This window comes from Podarcis gaigeae (assembly GCF_964106915.1).
Source record: "Podarcis gaigeae genome assembly, chromosome: 2".
NCBI classification, from domain to species: domain Eukaryota; kingdom Metazoa; phylum Chordata; class Lepidosauria; order Squamata; family Lacertidae; genus Podarcis; species Podarcis gaigeae.
The window spans coordinates 126724757-126747629 of record NC_139679.1 but is presented as its reverse complement, the minus strand read 5'-3'; the positions used below and the strand labels follow the sequence as shown (position 1 = coordinate 126747629).

General features: G+C 44.7%; 2 protein-coding genes across 10 annotated transcripts in view; one reads left to right on the top strand and one right to left on the bottom strand.

The window, feature by feature from the left end:
- The window catches only part of LOC310837269 (uncharacterized protein), a 173292-nt gene that overhangs the window by 59477 nt on the left and 90942 nt on the right, over positions 1 to 22873 (top strand). For 2 of the 5 annotated variants that reach the window (XR_014560486.1, XR_014560487.1), the window contains 2 exons: positions 2342 to 4704; positions 7826 to 8480. The exons of 2 other annotated variants lie outside the window; for them this stretch is intronic. The gene's annotated coding sequence lies outside the window, so the exon portion shown is untranslated. Of the gene's footprint in view, positions 1 to 2341; positions 4705 to 7825; positions 8481 to 22873 lie in introns of those variants that run through there. One more of the 5 variants, XR_014560488.1, reaches the window with a different exon arrangement.
- Positions 1 to 22873, bottom strand: part of LOC310837206 (uncharacterized protein) — a 314413-nt gene that overhangs the window by 225284 nt on the left and 66256 nt on the right. For 2 of the 5 annotated variants that reach the window (XR_014560465.1, XM_083723307.1), the window contains exon 2: positions 18986 to 19114. The exons of the other annotated variants lie outside the window; for them this stretch is intronic. Coding sequence is in view for 1 of the 2 variants with exons in the window: in XM_083723307.1 (XP_083579433.1) it covers positions 18986 to 19114 (129 nt within the window). In the remaining variant the exon portion in view is untranslated. The remainder of the gene's footprint in view (positions 1 to 18985; positions 19115 to 22873) is intronic. 5 annotated transcript variants of the gene reach the window in all.

The following is a 22873-nucleotide window of genomic DNA, read 5'->3' as shown; positions in this document are numbered from 1 at the left end:
AAACCACGCCTCAGAATGTGAGACGTCACGCAGAACTGTTTAACCCTGTAAGTTCTGATTCTCCTCACAGTACTTGCATATAGAAAAATTCTCCCCCCCCCCCGTGGTATCTCTTCATCTTTCAATCCAAGGAGATATGTCTCTGGTTTCTTTGTTATTGATATTTTCAACATCTTCTTTAGTTCTTCGTGTACTACTATCCCAAATTTCTTAATTTCCTCACACCTCCACCACATATGTATTGTTGTTCCTATTTCTCCACCACTGAGGTGTTCCCAAAGTAAAGGAAGGATTGAACTCTGATTAATAAGAATACACACAGAGACTTGAACCAGGGTGCGTATAATAATCTCTCTCTGTGTCCGTCTGTGTCTCTTGCCCCCTCGGCCGAGGTCATTTTATTCACAAAAAACTTTTACAGAGTGTTCGAAAGAACCAATCAGATTTATTCTGAGCATTTCAACAAACCCAGGTGGGGACAAGTTAAACTATAAACACTAGTTAGGCATGCATACTTTTGGGTAAATGAATTGAGAACTACAAAGGAGTGCATTCAGCAACCCCAGAGGTCATAAACAATCAGTACACATGATAAGAAAGATGGCCAGGAGGACAGTGACCATTATCACCTTAATGTGAAACCTGTTTCCTGGCCCTAAGATTAACATCCAAAGATTAATAGATAAGAAATGCTACATCGAAGAAGCCTGCCTGGCGACAACTGAAAGTGTACGTGACTTGTGAAGCAAGAGAGATGGAACAGGGATGCAGAGGTGTGGATTGATCAAGAATCATATCAAAATAGTTTAAACCCAGCCAACACAATGCTTTCATTGCTGACACAGATGGCTTACTCTATATTTGTTATAATTCCTCATAGCAATCCCACAGAGGTTGGATTTCAATTTGAATATCTTTGCCAGCTTAACTGGCGTTAAGGACAACCTATAGAACATCTTTACAAAATGTTCTTTAATTGTATATGAGGCAGTAAATCTATCCTCTCGCCAGAGTTTCTCCCATTGCTCTAGACAGATAGTATGTCCGAGATCCTGAGACCATTTTCTCATTGTTTCTTTCACTTATTCCCCCATCAATTCCCAGTCCAATAAGAGATTATCTGTTTTGGATAACAATATCTTTTTATTCTGTATCACTGTGCTGTTAAATTTTGAATCCTCTTTTGCAAATCCATTCTTTTGATCCAAGTTGAGTATACTTCTAAGTTGTATATACTACCATCTGTCAACTTCGTATTGCCGTATGTCTTCATAGGACTTGAATCTGAGTTTCCCCTGTTCCTTTTCCAATAATTGTCTATTTGTTGGCCAATTTGTTCCCGTACTCCATTTTTTGATAGCATATGCCTCCAGTGGTGATATCCACCAAGGTGTCTCTGGTTCCAGGGGTAATCCATATTTGTTCCAAACTTTATATAATGCACCTCTTAATATATGACTTGTAAATGATAACTTTAATCTACTCCAGGTTTCAAAATCTTTCCTTATTCCTTTCCAAACATTCTCATAATTATTTTTGTACAGATTGATATTCTTCATAGTTAGATCTATAGCCAAATATTTTGCATTCTTAACAATCTGTAAGCCAACCTTTTCCTGAATTTCTTTTTGCTCTTGTTCTTTATGCATATTTTTTACCATAAGTTTTGTTCTTTCCATATTCATTTTAAAGCCAGACACCTTGACAAAATCATATATTATCTTTCTTTCTTTAGCGATACTTGCTTCTGGTTCTTCTGTTGTTAACAAAATATCATCTGAAAAGGCCCTGATCTTATAAACCTCTTTTCCCAATGTTATGCCTATGATCTCTTTGTCTTTCCTTATTTCCGACAAACAATATTTCTAATGTTAGTATAAAAAATAAAGGTGAGAGAGGACATCCTTCTCTGGTGCCCTTCTCCACTGGAGAGCATTCTGTCTTGACACTATTAATTATTAGACTAGCCTGCTGCTTCTCATAAATCACATTTATACCTCTGCAACATTTTTTACCCAGAGCTTCAGAGTTTTTAGGGAAGTTGAAGTAACTTCTGTCAGGTTTGTTGTTTTTGCTTCTGTTTGCATTTGATTGACTAAAAAGATGACTGACCTTGGAGATGGAGTGGATTCCAGGATTGAGCCAAACAAAATCTAGTCCAGATAAATGCCAAGCAATATCTCAGTTAATACCAGCCAACTAAGGAAGTGAAAACTATAGTAAGGCCTCACATCTAACTCCATTCAGTTCTTCCTCTATCACAAGCATTCATTAACTTTGTCCAATAAACTTTAGCTCCATTTCTTCCTGAGGCTCTAATTATCTTCTCTCTTCATTGCAGATGGTGATGAATCAGAAGGGAAGAACAAGGGGGAGCACAAGAGAATCCACATAGCGGAGAAGTCATATAAGTATTCAGAGTGTGGAGAGAACATCCGTCAGAGCTCCCAATCGAACTCCCATCAAGGAAAGAGCTTCGTTCTGAGGGACAGTCTCACTTTACACAAAAGAAGTCACAGTGGAGAGAAATTGTATCAGTGCTTGGAATGTGGAAAGAGCTTCATTCAGAAGAATAATCTCACTTCCCATCAAAGAATTCATACAGGGGAGAAACCCTATCAGTGCTTCGAATGTGGAAAGAGCTTTTGTGTGAGTGGTGAACTCACTTCTCATCAAAGAATTCATACAGGGGAGAAACCCTATCAGTGCTTCACATGTGGCAAACGCTTCAGTCAAAGCGCCAGTCTCACTTCCCATCAAAGAATTCATATAGGGGAGAAACCCTATCAGTGCTTCGAATGTGGAAAGAGCTTTTGTCAGAGTGGTGCTCTCACTTCTCATCAAAGAATTCATACAGGGGAGAAACCCTATCAGTGCCTTGAATGTGGGAAACGCTTCAGTCAAAGCGCCAGTCTCACTTCCCATCAAAGAATTCATACAGGGGAGAAACCCTATCAGTGCTTTGAATGTGGGAAGAGCTTCCTTCGGAAGGATAGTCTCACTTCCCATCAAAGAATTCATACAGGGGAGAAACCCTATCAGTGCTTGGAATGTGGAAAGAGCTTTCGTGTGAGTGGTGAACTCACTTCCCACCAAAGAATTCATACAGGGGAGAAACCCTATCAGTGCCTCAAATGTGGGAAACGCTTCAGTCAAAGCGCCAATCTCACTTCCCATCAAAAAATTCATACAGGGGAGAAACCCTATCAGTGCTTCGAATGTGGAAAGAGCTTTCGTTTGAGTGGTGCTCTCACTTCTCATCAAAGAATTCATACAGTGGAGAAACCCTATCAGTGCTTGGAATGTGGAAAGAGCTTTCGTTTGAGTGGTGCTCTCACTTCTCATCAAAGAATTCATACAGGGGAGAAACCCTATCAGTGCTTGGAGTGTGGAAAGAGCTTTCGGCTGAGTGGTGAACTAACTTCCCATCAAAGAATTCATACAGGGGAGAAACCCTATCAGTGCCTCAAATGTGGGAAACGCTTCAGTCAAAGCGCCAATCTCACTTCCCATCAAAGAATTCATACAGGGGAGAAACCCTATCAGTGCCTCAAATGTGGGAAACGCTTCAGTCAAAGCGCCAAGCTCACTTCCCATCAAAGAATTCATACAGGGGAAAAACCCTATCAGTGCTTCGAATGTGGGAAAAGCTTCACTAATAACTCCCATCTCACGTCTCATCACAGAATTCATACAGGGGAGAAACCCTATCAGTGCCTCGAATGTGGGAAACGCTTCAGTCAAAGCACCAATCTCACTTCCCACCAAAGAATTCATACAGGGGAAAAACCCTATCAGTGCTTCGAATGTGGGAAAAGCTTCCGGGAGTGCCCCAAGCTCACTTCCCATCAAAGAATTCATACAGGGGAGAAACCCTATCAGTGCCTCAAATGTGGGAAACGCTTCAGTCAAAGCGCCAAGCTCACTTCCCATCAAAGAATTCATACAGGGGAAAAACCCTATCAGTGCTTCGAATGTGGGAAAAGCTTCACTAATAGCTCCCATCTCACTTCTCATCACAGAATTCATACAGGGGAGAAACCCTATCAGTGCCTTGAATGTGGGAAACGCTTCAGTAAAAGCACCAATCTCACTTCCCATCAGAGAATTCATACAGGGGAGAAACCCTATCAGTGCTTCGAATGTGGGAAAAGCTTCACTAATAGCTCCCATCTCACTTCCCATCACAGAATTCATACAGGGGAGAAACCCTATCATTGCTTAGAATGTGGAAAGAGCTTCAGTCATAGCACCAATCTCACTTCCCATCAAAGAATCCATACAAGAGAGAAAACATCTTAGTGTTTGGAATGTGGGAAAAGATTCATTCATGGCCCACCAAATAATTCATACGGGGTTGAAAGCATATCAGCACATGGAATGTGTATAAAATTTCACTTGTTAAAAAGTCAATTTAAGATCTCACACCAGGGTGAAGTATAGAATTATAGATTCAGAATCTAGTCCAGCCCCCTCCAGAAATCTCATTTCAAGCATCCATGCCCATCCAACGTCTTCTTAAAAACCCCCAATGAAGGTCCACCCCCTTCTGAGAGAGTTCCTTTTCACTGTCAGTTCTTACTATCAGAGAGAAAATATAAAAAAGACTTTGGATAAGACTTCCGGTGTGATTGCCTATGGCGTTTGGCTGCTTTCCCAGGACACCGGACCCCAGTCATGCAATTAAACAAGGTGAATCTGGGGGTAATGCTGAGATAAGATGGCGCCCGGCACGCTTCTGCTGCGCCGATGGACGCCTGTGCCGATAGAAAAACTTGAGCTCTCTTAGCACAGTCCTTAGCAGAGTTCTGCAGCGGTAGAAAGTGTTGCCTTGTGTGTGGATAATAAATCAGACTGAATGCAGGCTTCTTGCTAATCTCCAACAGCCTTTAATGAGAAGAAAAGCATAAATCAGCCCGGCGAGAGAGCGGACATCCTTTCGTATCTCAGCCAAAAAGGAAAGGAAAACTCACACACAAAGATTCCCGTATGTGAACCAAACCATGCCTCAGAATGTGAGACGTCACACAGAACTGTTTAACCCTGTAAGTTCTGATTCTCCTCACACCGCCTCTCGTCTCGCATCCTGAGGGAAACTGAGTATAACTCACCCCAAACACAACCCTTCACAGAACTCCCCATGTTGCTGGAAGGTCAAGGGTTTAGTAAACCCATCAGCTAGGTTCTCCTGGCTCGAACAATACTTGAGCCATATCCAACCTGCTTGGACACTGACATACATTCTGGAAACGTATGTCCAAATGCTTGGTTCTGGACTTGAACTGTCCAGATTTTAAAATTTTATTTTGGGAATTAGGGTAAAATTAATGAGTATTAGGGAAAATGTTGGAATGAAACTATTTGACTTTAGTAGAAATGATATAAGGAGTTATGTATAAATAAGTATTAAGTTTTAAGCTTTAAGGTATTCTATGGTAAGATAAGGTTAAAATAAATTAAGGTAAATTGAACGACAGAATATAGTGAAAGGTGAAAAGGATTTGATGAGTTAATTAATAGGTTAGACTGTTAAGATAAATCATCCAATAAAAACAGAGAAAGATGGAAAGAATTCGCTGAAATAAATAACTAAACTAAACTAAACTAGAATACAAAAAGGGAGGTGTGAGGAGGTCGATGAAACAAGTAAATGAAAGATAAAGATATGGAATATTGGATGTGTTGTTTTTTATTGCTATTGTTGTATTTTTTATTTTTTTATGTATTGTAATGTAATTTTTTGTTTTCTCTTTTTCTTCTGTAATTTTTAAACTTTTAATAAATATCATTTTTTTAAAAAACAATCCAAGAATTTACCACATGGTTTCATCTTGCAACCCTCAGTGCATTCTGGCAACTTCTGGATATATTTCCAACAGCTGTGTGACGTTCTCCTGTGCCACAAATGAGCACACGAATCATGTGTGGGAACATTAGCACATTGCGCCTGTGCGGTCTCAGCGTCCCCCTTACCCTCCAGAGGTGTCTCCAGAACAAAGGTTGTTCTGACATGCAACATTGACCAGTTGTTTCCCACCCCTGGAAATAGAACAGACATCATTTTCAAAGCAAACCTTATAACCCTCCTTTACAAGAGCAGATACAGATAAAAGACAACACTTCATTCCTGGCACAATGTAGACTTCCAGCTCTGCCTGTAAAAAAGAAACAAACACATTGCCAACAGTGGTTAATTGTCTCTGTGAGCCATCAGCAAGAGTGACTGTTTTCCCAGTTGAAACAGTTCCACATTTCACCACTAGATGGCGATGGCATCAGGTGATGGCTGGCTCCTGAGTCGATGACCCAACGCAGCATGCTGCCCTCACTGGAGTTGTTCTTTAGCGTTGCCATGGAGGCAGCAGCAAGGTGATAAGAAGAACTGTCCTTCTCACTTTCTCTGTCACGTCCTCCCTTCGCATTCCCACGCTGGCCTCCTCTCCTCGACTGGCTGCCATGGAAACCTGGCTGGCTGCCACGAGGACTTGGCTGACTGCCATGGGAAGCGACCTTGGAGACATCCTGCCCGGCCTCTCTGGCTCTCCTCGGACAGGACCGACGCAGGTGGTCAACTGACATGCAGACAAAACAACGACGAGTGGAAAAAGCCTGAACTGTGCCTTCTGGCTTGCCCCCCCCCCCCGTTACCGGCAGGGCACCCTGAGCCAGCTCGGCCCTCTCTGAGACGGCGTTCCTCCTCGTCACACAAACGACCAGTCACATACTGCAGCGTAAGATCCGCTGGAATCATCGATTCCAAAGTTAGACACAAATTGTCATAACTTTTGTCCAAAGAGCTGAGCAAAATATAAACTTTCAGTTCCTCAGTAAAGTTGACTTGCAACAGTCTCAGCTTGTTGAAAACAGAGAGCCTCTTAGTCACATGCTGTCTGATGCTATCACCAGGACGCAGCTTCAGCTCAAACAAGATTCTGGTGGTGTGGATCTTTGCCCCAGCTGTGGTCTTGTGGTGCACTCTCTCTAGTGCCTGGTAGGCCTCATGAGCAGTCTCAAGACCCTCCACCAAAGGTAGCTGTGAGCCCTCCAAACTGAGCACGATAGCTCCTAAGGCTTTTTGGTCTTTTCTCTGTGAGGCTTGGGCAGCTGCAGCAACCGCTGCTGCAGCTCCGGCTGCAGCTTGCTGTGGGGGCCCTTGGATCGCCTCCCACAGACCCTTGACCCTTGGCCAGGCCTTCAACTTCCTTGACCACTCCTCCCAGTTACTCGCATTTAATTTTTCAAAGGGGACTGAGAATGACTCCTGTCCATCTGCCATCTTCTCCCCCGGGGCTGAGCCTACTCACGTAACAGCAGCTCCTCTTGGCACCCGGTCCTGAAGATGAGATCCTCCCCAGCAAGCTTTGCTGCCTCAAACGTTAGGCAGGAGCTCCAGCTAGCTTCTCCCACACACACAGGCACGACGTGGCAACAGCTTCCAAAGCTTTGCTATCTTCTATAACCTGCTGAGATAAGATGGCGCCCGGCACGCTTCTGCTGCGCCGATGGACGCCTGTGCCGATAGAAAAACTTGAGCTCTCTTAGCACAGTCCTTAGCAGAGTTCTGCAGCGGTAGAAAGTGTTGCCTTGTGTGTGGATAATAAATCAGACTGAATGCAGGCTTCTTGCTAATCTCCAACAGCCTTTAATGAGAAGAAAAGCATAAATCAGCCCGGCGAGAGAGCGGACATCCTTTCGTATCTCAGCCAAAAATGAAAGGAAAACTCACACACAAAGAAAGATTTCCGTATGTGAACCAAACCACGCCTCAGAATGTGAGACGTCACACAGAACTGTTTAACCCTGTAAGTTCTGATTCTCCTCACAGGTAATTATCCCTGTTGAACCCCGCAGGGATGGGGCGGATTTGCCTTCACCCGCACGTCGTCTGATATCTGCCACTCGCTACAGTGGAGGCAGGGGCGCTGGGTGTTTAGCCTTGCACGGATTGGACATTCTCCAATGCCAACGCCATGAGCGGGAGCATTCCTGTTTTTCAACAATGATTTGCATTCAGACTTTGAAAGGACTTTTGTCGCTCTGCTACAGAAGATGTGAGGTGAGCGTCTCATCTTTTTTGATACTTCGTGCTGTTGGGCCAACGCCCTCCCTCACTTGTCCGAATGGTGAGGAACTTCGCCGCAGTAGCAGAGTACAGCAGAAGCAGACTCTGGTTGGAATGCAGCATCGAGAAGATAAGAAGTCAACAGAGCGACGAGCTGACTCACGCAGCTGTATCCTTCAGCAAAAGCCAGATGCAAGGACCAGAGGGGAGGAGGAGGAGGAGATATAGAAATCGCTCCCGTTCTCACACAATGATACATTAGGTAATTAGGCAATTAAAGGCACAATGTCACACTGTGCAATGAAAGAATAAAACACTGCAGTACTGACAGCTACTTCATGATATGGCAAGCCTCATGGAGAAAGAGTCAATTAATGAAATGGAATGCAAGTGAAACTTTATAAAAAACTAGAGAATTTGATGTTTAATGGTGCGGTCCTTTGTGGAGGGCTCTAATTATTATTGGCAAGGTATCAGCTTGTTTGAAGATATGGAGAGACTTTGTTCAAAGACATGATTAAATATGTTTTCGGCTGGGGATGCTAAAATGGTGCAAATGATGGCATATGAGGAAAAAAGGGGTCCCTCTCAAAGGGGGCTGAAGACAGCCGACAGATTACAACTGGGGAATATTTCACACAGGAAACCACATCTGCTTGCATGGACTTTTGTCGTATGTGGATTTATAAAGTGAAGATGAATCTTTGATCTTAGGGCCCAGGGGGAGCAAGCTTGGATTGTAGAGGAACTGAACAATTATTAACTGTGAAATATATCCCACGGTGTGGTCTCTTACAGAAGATTCTTCAGTTTGGGGAAATATCAGTTCGTTCAAATACATTACATTTGTCTTAATTTTAAATAAACAAAGGAAAGCTGGAAGACAGCCCAGAGTCCTGGAAGATAAGACGGTGGAAAGAAATAGGGCTGTCTGAGGAGGGACTGCACGGAAAACAATTGATGGACAACAAGAAGAGGAAATTGTTCATATTGCATGTTAATTTACATATAGATCTGTTAAATACAATGAAAGTTGCATACCAGTGGCTGTCAAGATAAGATGAAGCATTAAGATTGGGATGATATTGGGAATAAATAAAAGAGAGAAAAGTAGGAACAAGAAACAAACAAAAAAATTCTCCTGGCCAGCCAGAACATGGTTTTATTTTTTGTATTATAATGTGGCAAGATTTGGTATTGTATCAATTGGAGAAGTATTAATGAAAGGTTAATAATAATAAAACTTTGGAGAATTAGAGGAAACATGACAAGCAGAAGTAGGAGGAGGAGGAGGGAGAGGAGTAAAGGGACAAAAAAGAGGACATTGGGATGGATCTGAAAGTGCTCTTGTGGAACATAAATGGACTTAATAATAAAACCAAAAGAAACCAAATAACACACATCTTGCTAAAACAAAAATCGGACATTATATATTTGCAGGAAAACATAGAAAAAAACAAGAAAAGGGAAGTGGTTTTGTATATTAACCCCAAATTAGATTTCAAACAAATATTCAAGGATGGGAAAGGCAGAATAATAGGGGTGGAGGTCAAATTAGCAGAGAACAATGGATGGAGGCTGGGCCAGGAAATTGGTCCACTTTCCGGAATAAATCACAGAATCACAGCGTCAGAAGGGCCCCCCAGGGGCCATCTAGTCCAACCCCCTGCAAGGCAGGGATTGCAGCAAACGCCCAAGAGCGAACCAGGCAGATGTGGAATTAGGGAGGTTGGGGGCAAGTTGTATCTCCACTCCCCAAAGATTCAGCCCCTTTCCAAGACTTCAGACTGGCTGAATTGGAAGGGACCCCCAAGGGACATCTAGCCCCTCCTGCAATGCAGACCTACTCCCCCCCCCACCTCCCTCATACCCCTGATATCCACTTCTTCCTGCCAGGACCCATTCCGGGGGGGGGGCTCATTCTGCAGGGGCTTCTTGGGATCCCAAGCACCACTCTCTTCTGTTTCAGCTTGGGGGGCTTTGCCCTCCCAGTATCTCTGGAGGACTTATTTTGGGGGGGGAGAGAGAGAAAGAGGGAGGTCTGTATGTGTGGGGTCAGACTATCAAGGAAAGTAGCAAAATGCCAAGCCAACAAGTTATGGAAACCCCGGAGCTGCCCTGATGGAACCTGCAACATTGCAAATGAATCCTAAATGCTCCCCAAAGACCATCCAGCCCCAGCCCTTGCAAGGGTCTCCTGCCTCCTCCTGCGCCCCCATCCTGCTCCCCTCCCTCCCTCCCTCCATGGCTACTGCTCTCTCCCAAACCCACGTGGGTAACCAGGAAGCTGGCTCAATCCACCCACTTCCGGGTGCTCTCTCCCCCTCGCCCAATCACCTCGCGAGGGGAAGCCGCTGTGGAGAAGGGGCAGAGGCCATGTTGGGTCAGGGCAGCCGGTCCTCCCATGTTTGGAGCAGGAGGAAGGGCCCGCGGCCATCTTGAATGAGGGCAATTCTGTGCTTGTCTGTTATATATACAAACCCAAAACAATGAATCCTGTAGATTTAAGGATCTGTCCACAGTGGCCTACTTGTTATCAGAGGCCCAGAATTGAGGGATCATGCTCTTCTGAAGTTTACTATACAGCGGAAAGGAGCAGCCAAGCATACTAGGACTCAGTTTCTTGACTTTAAGAAAGCCGACTTCATAAAACTTAGGGAAGTGCTGGTTCACGATGGCTGGGAGTTTGTTAAGAGGGAGATAGTAAAAGCACAACTTCAGGCAATACCAATGAGATGGAAACATGGAAGGTGCCTAAAGAAGCCTGGGTGGCTATCTAAAGAACTTTTAACTGAGTTAAGATTAAAAAAGGATGTGTACAAAAAATGGAAAAGGGGGGAAACCACCAAAGAGGAATTCAAACAAATAGCCAGCACGTGTAGACACAAAGTCAGAAAAGCTAAAGCACAGAATGAACTCAGGCTTGCTAGAGAGGTTAAAAGCAACAAAAAAGGCTTTTATGGGTATGTTTGTAGCAAAAGGAAGAACAAAGAAACCGTGGGGTCACTCAGAGGAGAAGATGGTGAAATGCAAACCGGGGACACAGAAAGGGCTGAACTCTTCAATGCCTTCTTTGCCTCAGTCTTCTCCGATAAAGAAAACAATGCCCGACCTGAAGAATTTGGAGCAAATGATTCAGCAGAGGAAACAGCCCAGAATAACTAAGGAGATAGTACAAGAATACTTGGCTAGTCTAGATGTATTCAAGTCTCCAGGGCCAGATGAACTGCATCCAAGAGTATTAAAAGAACTGGCAGATGTGATCTCAGAACCACTGGCAGTCATCTTTGAGAATTCCTGGAGAACAGGCGAAGTCCCGGCAGACTGGAGGAGGGCAAATGTTGTCCCTATTTTCAAAAAGGGGAAAAGAGAGGACCCAAATAATTACCGCCCAGTCAGTCTGACATCAATACCAGGGAAGATTCTGGAGCAGATCATTAAGCAAACAGTCTGTGAGCACCTAGAAAGGAATGCTGTGATCACCAATAGTCAGCATGGATTTCTGAAAAATAAGTCATGTCAGACTAACCTGATCTCATTTTTTGACAGAATTACAAGCCTGGTAGATGAAGGGAACGCAGTGGATGTAGCCTACCTTGATTTCAACAAGGCATTTGACAAGGTGCCCCATGATATTCTTGTAAAGAAGCTGGTAAAATGGTCTTGACTATGCTACCACTCAGTGGATTTGTAACTGGCTGACTGACCGAACCCAAAGGGTGCTCATCAATGGTTCCTCTTCATCCTGGAGAAGAGTGACTAGTGGGGTGCCACAGGGTTCTGTCTTGGGCCCAGTCTTATTCAACATCTTTATCAACGACTTGGATGATGGACTCAAGGGCATCCTGATCAAATTTGCAGATGACACCAAACTGGGAGGGGTGGCTAACACCCCAGAGGACAGGATCACACTTCAAAACGACCTTGACAGATTAGAGAACTGGGCCAAAACAAACAAGATGAATTTTAACAGGGAGAAATGTAAAGTATTGCACCTGGGCAAAAAAAAAAAATGAGAGGCACAAATACAAGATGGGTGACAACTGGCTTGAGAGCAGTACAGTGGTGCCCCGCAAGACGAACGCCTCGCAAGACGGAAAACCCGCTAGGCGAAAGGGTTTTCAATTTTGGAGGCGCTTCGCAAAACGAATTTCCCTATGGGCTTCCTTCGCAAGACAAAAGCCCATAGGGAAATCTCCGGGACAGCGGGGAAGCGCAGCGCGTCTTCCCCACTGTCCTCAGACCTCCTCCGAAGGCTGGCGGTGGGGCGGAGAGACCTCCTCCCGCCGCCAGCCTACGAGAGGCTCCTCCGAAGGCTGGCGGTGGGGCGGAGAGACCTCCTCCTGCCGCCAGGCTTCGGAAGGCTGCTCCGAAGGCTGGCGGTGGGGCGGAGAGACCTCCCCGTGCCAGCCTTCGGATGGCTGTCCTGAAGACTTGCGGTGGGAGGAGGGTTTTCCTTCCCACCGCCAACTTTCAGAATGCTGTTCTGAATGTTGGCGTGGGGAGGAAAAACCCTCCTCCCCCCGCAAGCCCCAGGAACAGAGGAGAAGCGCTGTGCGCCTTCCCCTCTGCTCCCGTACCTGTCCTGAAGGCTTGCGGTGGGGAGAAAAGCCCTTCTCCGCACCGCCAGCCTGGCAAGCGGTCTCCATAGGAACGCATTAATTGATTTTCAATGCATTCCTATGGGAAACCGTGCTTCGCAAGACGAAAAACTCGAAAGAAGAAAAAACTTGCGGAACGAATTAATTTCGTCTTGCGAGGCACCACTGTACATGTGAAAAGGATCTAGGAGTCTTGGTTGACCACAAACTTGACATGAGCCAACAGTGTGACGTGGCAGCTAAAAAAGCCAATACAATTCTGGGCTGCATCAATAGGAGTATAGCATCTAGATCAAGGGAAGTAATAGTGCCACTGTATTCTGCTCTGGTCAGACCTCACCTGGAGTACTGTGTCCAGTTCTGGGCACCACAGTTCAAGAAGGACACTGACAAACTGGAATGTGTCCAGAGGAGGGCAACCAAAATGGTCAAAGGCCTGGAAACGATGCCTTATGAGGAACAGCTAAGGGAGCTGGGCATGTTTAGCCTGGAGAAGAGGAGGTTAAGGGGTGATATGATAGCCATGTTCAAATATATAAAAGGATGTCACATAGAGGAGGGAGAAAGGTTGTTTTCTGCTGCTCCAGAGAAGCGGACACGGAGCAGTGGATCCAAACTACAAGAAAGAAGATTCCACCTAAACATTAGGAAGAACTTCCTGACAGTAAGAGCTGTTTGACAGTGGAATTTGCTGCCAAGGAGTGTGGTGGAGTCTCCTTCTTTGGAGGTCTTTAAGCAGAGGCTTGACAACCATATGTCAGGAGTGCTCTGATGGTGTTTCCTGCTTGGCAGGGGGTTGAACTCGATGGCCCTTGTGGTCTCTTCCAACTCTATGATTCTATGATTCTATGACTCGTAATCTGGTGAACTGGGTTCGCATCTCTGCTCCACATGCAGCTGCTGGGTGACCTTGGGCCAGTCATACTTCTCTGAAGTCTCTCAGCCCCACTCACCTCACAGAGTGTTTGTTGTGGGGGAGGAAGGGAAAGGAGATTGTTAGCCGCTATGAGACTCCTTCGGGTAGTGATAAAGCGGGATATCAAATCCAAACTCTTCTATGATATCCCATTGTCCTTTCCTCAATACATATTCTATTCTATTTCTCTTTCTCTTATCATTTAAACCGTTAACGTTCCAAGATATAATTTTTAAATTCATTAATCTTTATTTGTTATCTACAATGGTTTCATTGAGTAAAGAAAAGGAAAAGGAAAACTCAGAGGTTTGTGAATTTTGCTATTGTTTTTTCCAGTCTCTTCCCCCCCTCTTAATACCCGCTTGTCTCTCTATACTTCTTGTGGTGTCTGCGTTGTTTATTTGGTGGTGTCTGCGTTGTTGCCTCTGATAACAAGTAGGCCACTGTGGACAGATCCTTAAATACATCTTCTCCACCTAAACATTGGGAAGAACTTCCTGACAGTAAGAGCTGTTCAACAGTGGAATTTGCTGCCAAGGAGTGTGGCAAGCGCTTGCCTCTCCATACTTCTTGTGGTGTCTGCGTTGTTTCTTCTCGCTCCAACGTTGAATCGCCAGTTAGTTCTTTTTTGTACTTCCTCCAGAATTTTCCCAACTCGTCCACTGATCTAAAAAATTTCTTCTGTCCTTGTATGTAAAAGTGATACCCTCAGAAAATTCCCACGGGAATCTAATCGAATTTTTCTTGAGTGCATCTGTTACTGTCTTATACTTCTGCCTGTTTGGTCCATATGGATTACTGTATTTTTCGCTCCATGACACACTTTTTTCTTCCTAAAAAGGGGAAATGTCTGTGCGTCTTATGGAGCAAATGCGTGGTCCCTGGGGGCGAATTGCCCAGGGGCAGAAAGCAGATCATACTTTTTTTAAAAAAAGAGGGAAGTGGGTGTTGAAACAAAGCCGCTGATCGGGGAGAGAGATAAGGGATGCTAGAGATAAAGGAAACTGCCTGGGAGGCGGGAGGTAAAGACAGCAAACTTGCAAGGAGAGAAGACAGGAAGACTAAAGCAATAAGGAGAGAAATTAGAAGAAAAGGAGGAGCAAAAAACTGCTCTCGCTAAGGAAAAGACACTAAGGCAAACAAGAGGGAAGAGAGTGTTGAAAGGAAACAGCTGGTTGGTGGGATTGGAAGAAAGATAAGGGACGCTGCCTGGGAGAGAGGAGGTAAAAGCCCATGGATCCAAAGGATTTTTACATTGCGTCACCCCAAATTCACCATCAGATCACATAGCATGTTCATGGCTACAGCCTGCACCAAAAAAATCACACACTCACTGTTGCGTGGGGCCACAGTGATGCAAAAACGTGGTTACAAAGCACAGATCCACATTTGATCCTCAGGATTTTTGCATTGGGTCACCCCAAATTCACCATCAGATCACATGTTTGTGGTCACAGCATGAACCACAAATATCATACACCCACTGTTTCATTCAGAATATTTTTTTTCTTGTTTTCCTCCTCTAAAAACTAGGTGCATCTTATGGTCAGGTGCCTCTTATGGAGCGAAAAATACAATTACTCATTCATAACTTTTCAAATATGTTCGCTTATATTGCTGCAAACAGTTTATAAAGGTAAAGGGACCCCTGACCATTAGGTGCAGTCGTGGCCAACTCTGGGGTTGCGGCGCTCATCTCGCTTTACTGGCTGAGGAAGCCAGTGTACAGCTTCCAGGTCATGTGGCCAGCAGGACTAAGCCGCTTCTGGCAAACCAGAGCAGCGCACGGAAACGCCATTTACCTTCCTGCCGGAGCGGTACCTATTTATCTACTTGCATTTTGACGTGCTTTCGAACTGCTAGGTTGGCAGGAGCAGGGACCGAGCAACGGGAGCTCACCCCGTCAGGGGGATTCAACCGCTGACCTTCTGATCGGCAAGTCCTTGGCTCTGTGGTTTAACCCACAGTGCCAGTGTCCGCAAACAGTTTATAGTCGCAGTTTAATAATGAAATCGGTCGAACATTTTAAGGTTTTGTTATGTCCTTATCTTGTTTGGGTATCCAAGTAATGTTTGCCTCTTTTCAGGTTTCTGGGGTTTGTCCCGTTTCCGGCACTTGGTTCATAATATCTTTTACAGAAGAGGCTTGTCCTTTAATTCTTTCCAGTAGCCCACAGAGAGGCCACCTGGCTTCCCCAGGAAGAACTTTCCAATAGTAAGAGCGGACAGTGAAAAGGAACTATATTGGAAGGGAGTAGACTCCTCTTTATTGGAGGTTTTTAGGAAGAATTTGGATGGCCATTTGTCACGGGTGCTTGAAACGAGATTTCTGCATTGGAGGGGGTTGGATAAGATTCCGAATTTATTATTCTTTATTCACCCTGCTTTGAGTTCTTAAATGCTTTCAACCCTGTGTGAATTATTTGGTGGGCCATGAGACTAGCACTCTGACTGAAGCTTTCCCCACATTCCAAACACTAAGAATTTTTCTCTCTTTTATGAATTATTTGATGAAAAGTGAGATGGGGACTTTGACAGAAAGCATTGATATGGTTTGTGACCTATATGAATTCTTTGATGGGAAGTGAGATTGTGCTTGAGACTGAAGCTCTTTCCACATTCCAAGCACTGATAGGGTTTCTCCCCTGTATGAATTCTTTGATGGGAAGTGAGAGTCTCGCTTTGACTGAAGCTCTTTCTACATTCAAAGCACTGATACAATTTCTCTCTACTGTGAGTTCTTTCATGGGAAGTGATGGTATCCCTCTGAACGAAGCTCCTTCCTTGATGGGAGATGGACTGGGAGCTCTGACCGATGTTCTCTCCACACATAGAATATTTAGATGACTTCTCTGATATGTGGATTCTGTTGGGCTCCCCCTTGTTCTTTCCTTCCAATTCATCACCATCTGCAATGAAGAGAGAAGCGAATTAGAGCCTCAGGAAGAAATGGAACTCCAGATTATTGAACATTTTTAATGAATGCTTTCGATAGAGGAAGAACTGAAGGGAGTTAGATGTGAGGCCTTTCTATAGTTTTCACTTCCTTAGTTTCCTGGTATTAACTGACATATTGCTTGGCTTTTATCTGGGATAGATTTTGTTCTGACTCAATCCTGGAATCCACTCCATCTCCAAGGTCAGTCATCTCTTTGGTCAATCAAATGCAAACAGAAGCTGAAACAAAAACAAACCTGACAGAAGTTTTGTTTTGACATTTAGAAGTCCTGGGCAGTTAAGACAAGCTTGGTTATTGTTTGAAAAGGCATGACTAGATGAAATACATTCACAGAGAAAACAGCTGTTATCCTGTTGCGTTCTGAAGGACTGGACCTGCTTAATACAATAGACATGAGGCTTAACCAGCAAGACTCTGGGAGGCAGTGCGATCCCCACTCCCTGGCCCAGTCCGTTTTTATTCACAAAAGAACTTTAACATAACGTTTGTAAGAACCAATCTGATTTCCTCTGAGAATTTCAAAAAATCCCCACGTGGGCGCAAAGTAGATCAGAGGAGGCCTCTTAACTACAAAGAACTATTTGCTATTTGAGCATTCATACATGTTTAGGCTAAAATAAACAGCAAACCCAGAGGTAATAAACAGGCAGTAAAAGGAAAGAAAGGACAGGCAAGGAAAGAGAGGCATTTTACCATCTCCTTGTGAACTCTGTTTCCTGGCCCCAAAATCTACCTAAAGACTAACAAAGCTGCATCAGAGCTACCTCCTTATCTTTATGGCCCAGGATGCCTGGTGTGTATTAGAATGCTTTATACATGACAGTCAGGCATAGAGAAAACGGGGCAGAGGTTTGTGGGATTTATCAGAAATCAGGTCAAATGATTCAAACCCAGTCAAAGCGATGCTTTCACCGCTGACACAATGGCTTGCTTCATTTTTCATAATTCCTCATAGCAATCCTACATGACCACCACATTATCCCTCCATGCAGGGTTCACGGTGGGAATGTTAGAAGCCCAGGTGCTGTTGGTCTCCATCCAAACAGTGGAGGTTCATCACATAGAGATTTCAAAACAGTTCTTATCATCCAACGTCCACGCCTTGTGTGTGAAACAAACGGCAACATCTTCACCTGCCCATTCCCCATCAGCAGTTGCCTCAATGTGGTTGGTCTATATTTATACGCAAATCATTTTCTTCACTTTGAACCCCCCTCCCATTTTCATGAGAAGACCAACTCTGTATTGTTTCATTGGTAAGAGAAGAGGAACACAACGGAACATCTAAACACAACGACCACAAGAGCTCCTGACTAGGCATTCGGCTTTGCAATGTTGAATATTCTCTGTTCTCTTCTGTTTCCCCCTTTTTTCAGTTGAAAGCAATTCATGAACCCAGGACTCATACACTGACCACTAATGATGAACTATATGTTTTAGATATTCCGGCAAATTTATTCTGCTATTGTAAATACAAATGACATGAGAAGACTTGGCCTACATATTTGTATCATTTATTAATCCTATTATCCTTGTTTTTAAAAGCAAATAAAAAGTTATTCCACAAAGAAAAGAAAAAAGCAATACACAGAGGCCTCATTTGCGTTCAATCTGCAAAGCAGGATCAGGTTCCTTTCAAGAGTTGTGTCTTCCAGTGCTGCATGATTGATCAGTGAGTTGTCTGACAGATCACAGAACTGGTTTAAAACCTTTTGAGCTGCCAATTCATCACGTTGGCCGGGGAGCTGTGATCTTTCCTAGCTCAAATTGCTTGCAGAGGACAAAGGCTCAGGCAGGCAGGCAGGCAGGTGGGGGAGCCCGAAAAGGTGCCCCCCTTCTCCATCTCCATCCGCCTGCCTGCCTCCCCCCACCCCTAGCCAATTCCTCTCTGGCTCCATCCATACTTGTCCCCATCTCCCCTCCCCTGGAACTCACCAGATCTCTCGGAGGTCCCTGGGAGGGAACGCTCAGAGGTTGTGGGGAGGGATGCGGGAGACAGCCGGACCAGGTCAACCGTCCATCTTCCCTCTTCCATCTCCTCTAGCTTGACAGGAGCTGTCTCACTCATCCTTCCTGAGGAGTCAAGGAGCCAAAAGAAGCTGGAGGGTCCTGGGAGAGAGGAAGAAGCAAAGGGAGCCTCAGAGGCCCTGCAGGGATTCTCCTGCCCTAGATATTCTCCTGCCCCTGGAGAAGCCCAAATGGGGCAGCCCCTTCCCAACAGAAGCCCCATTTCTAAACATCTCCTGTCGTTCCAGTTTCCCCTGCTTGCTCCTCGCCCCACTTCTTAAGGCTGGCAGGGTCTGCACAGTAGTGACCTGAGAGTAGATCCCATTGAATTCAATGGGGCTTATGCACAGAACTTGGTGCCCAAACCAGTCACCATCCTGTCCCTGAGCCTGAAAACTGCAACCCCAGAGCATGGGCAGGAAATAGACGAGTGGCCATTACCTGTAGGTGCCCCCATGCTAGGTGCTTTGTATAGAGAGCCCTGCAGACGCTCTTTGAGCTCCCTCATCGCAAGCCAGGCAGATGTTGTGGCCATATTTGCCTCTGTCTGGGGTTGCATGGGGACCAAATCTGTATGTGGAAGCAGAGGAGGATCTGGCGATGCCACATTTTTGAAATGCAGCCCTCCCCCTTCGATATTCCCTGTGCTAATACACCATCTTTGCAAGTCTCCAGTCTCAAAATGTGGCCCCCACAGTGGCATGAAAGCCGTCAAAGTATAGATCCTGCGCATGTGCTAAATCTGTTGTGTTCTTAAGAACACCAGGCATGTAGACCCTGTAAAAATTCCAGAGGGGAGCTTTACTCTCTTCTTGTGACAAGATTCCCAAAGTCTTAGGGTACCTTGATATAACTAGCCTCTTTTAAGATTGCACCAATTTCCATTTCTTGCTTATCAAAACCTAAAGACCCTCTGTTATATTTCCCCCAGAAGGTTTTACAAGGATCTGTCAGGATGATAAGAATTTTATTACAGTCAGAAAAATGTTTTCCACATCCTCTGTTAGTAGCACAAGCCACCCGCTGACGGATAATCCCAACTCATTTGTCCCAGAATATTGGGAGAAGGAGTCTTCTATCCTTGCTTTAGCATTTCCTGAGGACACACCTGAAATTTGCTTTCACATTACTTAGCCTACTTGCTTAGCCTGAATAGGGGAGAGACATGTGTTGTTGCATCTGGGACACAGGAGGTGGTCCGGTTGTGAAGATGCAGAAGGGATTTTCTTCTTTCTGTGCCTCCCCCACGTGGGAATGTTCCATTCTGGCTGCAGCCTCAGTTCACAAAAGTGACTTATCCCTCCCTCTGAAGGGGTTTCTTTGCCTGCCCCTCCCCCCAAAAGGAAGCAGCGCCTGGATCCCAAAGGAAGAACAGAGCTGCTGTTACCGGAAAAATCCGAGGGTTCCCTTGGACAAAACAAAGACACCAACCAGAGCAAATTGGAAGCAAATCAGCAGCCTGTAGGCTTGGTCTTTATTGAAGAAAAAAGACTGTCGCGACAGGACTCCCACCGCCCACAAGGTGAAGCAAAATGGAAGCCCCGAACAAAGGGAGACCCCAACTTTTATTAATTGCTAATCCCCTTAGCTACACCCCCAGAATTACATCATATTTACATCATGATTATATTAAAACCAGGAGGAGTCAGGGGAGGGGTCGCACAGGTAATCGGAGCACCCTGACACCTGGCCTGAGCCCCCTCCCTCCGCATGAGTCATTTTATGAGAACAAAGGGGAAGGTGGTATTTCCTGCCCCCTGAGGGGAATCTGGCCATGGTCCCTTTGTCACAGTTTGTGTCAAATACACTAATGTGTCCCCTTCATGGATCACTGCCTTGCCGTGGCGAAGGGGTTTGAAGAACTCAGAGAAGCTATGAACTATGCCGAGCAGGGCACCCAAGATGAACAGGTCATAGTGGAGAGTTTTGACCAAACGTGATCCACCTGGAGGAGGAACCGGCAAGCCACTCCAGTATCCCTGCCAAGAAAACTCCATGGACAAAGACAACAGGCATATAAAAGATATGACGCTGGAAGATGAGCCCCTCAGGTCGGAAGGCGTCCAACATGCTACTGGGGAAGAGCGGAGGGCAAGTACAAGTAGATCCAGAGCTGATGAAGCGGCTGGGCCAAAGCCGAAAGGACGCTCAGTTGCGGATATGCCTGGAAGCGAAAGGAAAGTCCAATGCTGTAAAGAAAAATATTGCATAGGAACCTGGAATGTAAGAACCATGAACCTGGGTAAGTTGGATGTGGTCAAAAATGAGATGGCAAGAATAAATATTGACATCCTGGGCATCAGTGAACTAAAATGGACGGGAATGGGTGAATTCAGTTCGGATGACCATCATATCTACTACTGTGGGCAAGAAACCCGTAAAAGAAATGGAGTGGCCCTCATAGTCAACAAAAGAGTGGCGAAAGCTGTACTGGGATGCAATCTCAAAAATGATAGAATGATCTCGATACGAATCCAAGGCAGACCTTTTAACATCACAGTAATCCACGTTTATGCACCAACTACTTGTGCTGAAGAAACTGAAATTGACCAATTCTATGAAGACTTACAAGACCTTATAGAAGTGACACCAAAGAAGGATGTTCTTCTCATTATAGGGGATTGGAATACTAAAGTAGGGAGTCAAGAGATAAAAGGAACAACTGGCAAGTTTGGCCTTGGAGATCAAAATGAAGCAGGGCAAAGGCTAGTAGAGTTCTGTCAAGAGAACAAGCTGGTCATCAGAAACACGCTTTTCCAACAAAACAAGAGACGACTCTACACATGGACATCACCAGATGGGCAGCATCGAAATCAGATTGATTATATTCTCTGCAGCCAAAGATGGAGAAGCTCTATACAGTCAGCAAAAACAAGACCTGGAGCTGACTGTGGCTCAGATCATCAGCTTCTTATAGCAAAATTCAAGCTTAAACTGAAGAAAGTAGGAAAAACCACTGGGCCGGTAAGATACAATCTAAGTCAAATCCCTTATGAATACACAGTGGAAGTGAGGAACAGGTTTAAGGATTTAGATTTGGTGGACAGAATGCCTGAAGAACTATGGATGGAGGTTCGTAACATTATACAGGAGGCAGCAACAAAAACCATCCCAATGAAAAGGAAATGCAAGAAAGCAAAGTGGCTGTCCAACGAGGCCTTACAAATAGCGGGGGAGAGAAGGCAAGCAAAATGCGAGGGAGATGGTGAAAGATACAGGAAATTGAATGCAGATTTCCAAAGAATAGCAAGGAGAGACAAGAACTTCTTAAACGAGCAGTGCAAAGAAATAGAGGAAAGCAATAGAATGGGAAGAACCAGAGATCTGTTCAAGAAAATTGGAGATATGAAAGGAACATTTCGTACAAAGATTTCCATAATAAAGGACAAAAGTGGAAAGGACCTAACAGAAGCAGAAGACATCAAGAAGAGGTGGCAAGAATACACAGAGGAATTATACCAGAAAGAAATGGATGTCTCGTATACCCCAGGTAGTGTGGTTGCTGACTTTGAGCCAGACATCCTGGAAAGTGAAGTCAAATGGGCCTTAGAAAGCACTGCAAACAACAAGGCCAGTGGAAGTGATGGTATTCCGGCTGAACTATTTAAAATTTTAAAAGATGATGCTGTTAAGGTGCTACACTCAATATGCCAGCAAGTTTGGAAAACTCAGCAGCGGCCAGAAGATTGGAGAAGATCAGTCTACATCCCAATCCCAAAGAAGGGCAGTGCCAAAGAATGCTCCAACTACCGCACAATTGCACTCATTTCACACGCTAGCAAGGTTATGCTTAAAATTCTACAAGGAAGGCTCAAGCAGTATGTGGACCGAGAACTCCCAGAAGTGCAAGCTGGATTTAGAAGAGGCAGAGGAACCAGAGACCAAATTGCAAACATGCGCTGGATTATGGAGAAAGCTAGAGAGTTCCAGAAAGACATCTACTTCTGCTTCATTGACTATGCAAAAGCCTTTGACTGTGTCGACCACGGCAAACTATGGCAAGTTCTTAAAGAAATGGGAGTGCCAGATCACCTCATCTGTCTCCTGAGAAATCTCTATGTGGGACAAGAAGTTACAGTTAGAACTGGATATGGAACAACTGATTGGTTCAAAATTGGGAAAGGAGTACGACAAGGCTGTATATTGTCTCCCTGCTTATTTAACTTATATGCAGAATTCATCATGCGAAAGGCTGGGCTGGATGAATCCCTAGCCGGAATTAAGATTGCCGGAAGAAATATCAACAACCTCAGATATGCAGATGACACAACCTTGATGGCAGAAAGTGAGGAGGAATTAAAGAACCTTTTAATGAGGGTGAAAGAGGAG